This window comes from Poecilia latipinna, unplaced genomic scaffold (assembly GCF_001443285.1).
Source record: "Poecilia latipinna isolate Pla-1442-1.1 unplaced genomic scaffold, P_latipinna-1.0 Scaffold2296, whole genome shotgun sequence".
Lineage (NCBI taxonomy): Eukaryota > Metazoa > Chordata > Actinopteri > Cyprinodontiformes > Poeciliidae > Poecilia > Poecilia latipinna.
The window spans coordinates 24,240-26,772 of NW_015114912.1; the positions used below are offsets into that span (position 1 = coordinate 24,240).

General features: G+C 37.6%; 1 protein-coding gene across 2 annotated transcripts in view; it reads left to right on the forward strand.

The window, feature by feature from the left end:
• The window catches only part of cul3b (cullin 3b), a 23,806-nt gene that overhangs the window by 11,585 nt on the left and 9,688 nt on the right, over positions 1 to 2,533 (forward strand). For both annotated transcript variants that reach the window (XM_015018613.1, XM_015018615.1), the window contains 3 exons: positions 991 to 1,151; positions 1,555 to 1,669; positions 1,814 to 2,042. In XM_015018613.1, the coding sequence (XP_014874099.1) occupies positions 991 to 1,151; positions 1,555 to 1,669; positions 1,814 to 2,042 (505 nt within the window). The remainder of the gene's footprint in view (positions 1 to 990; positions 1,152 to 1,554; positions 1,670 to 1,813; positions 2,043 to 2,533) is intronic.

Here is a 2,533-nt window from a genome sequence, read left to right on the forward strand (position 1 = left end):
CTTTCAAATATGACCAGCATCACATAACTTGCCAGATCCACTGGACACCCCCATGACTGTGTTGAAGACAGTCACGGGGGTGTCCTTGATGTCGGATGCATACCCACTAACCTGGTGCTGTGAAATGTTTCCTGTCTGTATATAATGGTCTAATGATGATGTTGAAATGTCCTTCTGAAATCCTTTACAGTCTCTTTGGTTCTAGTGAATGTCGCACTCTGGTAAACTAAGCCAGCAGTAGCATCATTAAGGTGGATTGATTGCTTAAACTCACTGAAGACACACAAGGTGTTGCGGTAGTTAAACTAGAACCACTATATTGCAGAAATGGCAGCAGAATTGTTAATGAAATTTAAAAAAAAAAACTAATGTAACAAGTTCAGTCATCTTTGCACAATCAACATCTAATTGGAAGCAGTTCTTATTGACTATATTCAAAGTAATATTGTTAATTTTGGATACAATGGTATACCTTACTGCTGGCTCATTGAGACCAACACACAATGACAATGTAATGCACATCAAGTTTAAATCTCTTAAGTTATAGTTTGGATTTTTTTTTTTATTTAATAATAAACAAGCAACTTCATTAAAGAAAAGTCAGATTGGCATCAAAATAATCACACTTCATCACAAAGGTACACAGGTCAGTGCTCCACTTGGCAAGTACTATTAGCAGTTTGTAAATGTTCATTTCAAATCCTTTGATGATACAAATGGTGACAGTTTTAATTTTGCCAACAAATCATAGCCCTAACCCTTCCCTACAGACATTTAAAATGTAACAGAAGAACTGTCAGACATTTATATTAGAGACGTTTTTAAGGGCTTCAGGACCAAGCTGGCTCTTTGGTGGAACCTTGGAGGTTCATGTTAATGTCAGGTTGCAGATATTTCCAGGAGAAAATTGTTATTACAACATGCCCATCTTCAGTAAACTGCAAAATTCCCACATTGTCCAAGACTTTCTCTTTTGTTTTTGTGCCAAAGGATCGAGTTTATGTGCAGCAAAACAATGTAGAAAACGTCTACAACCTGGGGCTCATCATCTTTAGGGATCAGGTGGTTCGATATGGCTGCATCAGAGACCACCTTCGACAAACCCTGCTGGACATGATCGCGCGGGAGAGGAAGGGAGAAGTGGTGGACAGGTAGACGAGCAACACACATTAAAGATTGCTACCGAATGAATAATTCAGCATGCAGATAATGGCATAAATGTACGTCTAATTAAGGGCGGTATAATTGTGGTCAGAGAGAGACTATGTTCATTTGGAGGAAGAAATAAAGGAGCTGTTAAAACATCCATGGCCTTTCTGCCTTTTGGGGGGAAAATCTTTAAAGCTGCTGACATTTTCAAATATTTATCTTCCTGACCCTCCTGCTGTGCGACCACATGGATTTTTCAAAGTAAAGAATGGATGAATATTGAAAAATGGACTGGGGGCTGTTGGTGAAATGAACACTCTCACCCTCTTTAAAATATTTTAGTTTTTTCTTTCATGTTGCTGGGTGTTTTCCCTCAACATTTGGCCTGCTTCTCCTCTCCTTCAGGGGGGCCATTAGAAATGCCTGCCAAATGTTAATGATCCTCGGCCTTGAAGGAAGATCTGTTTATGAAGAAGACTTTGAAGCACCGTTCTTGGAAATGTCTGCAGAATTTTTCCAGGTTTGGATGAAAACTCACTCTTCATAACTTATTGATTGTTTGAATTTAGATCAGCTTTTACCTTTGCTGCATTTGTACAGATGACTCGGCGCATTTGTGAACCACTGCTGATATATACTCTATAAATTGCTTGTTTTCACTTAGCTGGAGAGCCAAAAGTTCCTTTCAGAAAACAGTGCAAGTGTGTACATAAAGAAGGTAGAAGCCAGAATTAATGAGGAAATTGAGCGGGTAATGCACTGCCTGGACAAGTCGACGGAGGAGCCCATCGTCAAGGTGGTGGAACGGGAGCTCATCTCCAAGCACATGAAGACCATCGTAGAGATGGAGAACTCGGGCCTGGTCCATATGCTGAAGAATGGCAAGACGGACGGTATGGGTTCACACATGTAGTATGCTTATTATTTGTGAGATTAAAATCCCCGCAATATTTTTTTTTTTTTTTTTTTACGCAGATCTCATTTCACAAAGCAAATAAATAGGAAACCTTCTTTACTCAGTATTCGTCTGAGTGGTTCTAAAGTTATTTTATTTCGGCAAAATACGGCCTCTTCACTTCCTGTCAGCACCAGCCAAAAGTCCACATTATCTCATGAACATGAATATTATAATATTTGAATTTTTCAAGATGCATGTGAACCATCTTTTTCAATTTGTCTACAAGTTGCTGATGAACATTAAAGCAAATATTCATAGGTGTGTTTATATTTTAGCCCACATTTATTTTGTTGAATCGGTCTGGGTTAGAAGAAAAAAATTTGCATTAAATTCAAACTTACCTCAGTTTTTTTTTTTTTTTTTTTTTTTTTTTTTTTTTTTTTTTTTATTTTTTGTTTTTTTTTTTTTTTTTAATTTTTATTCCCA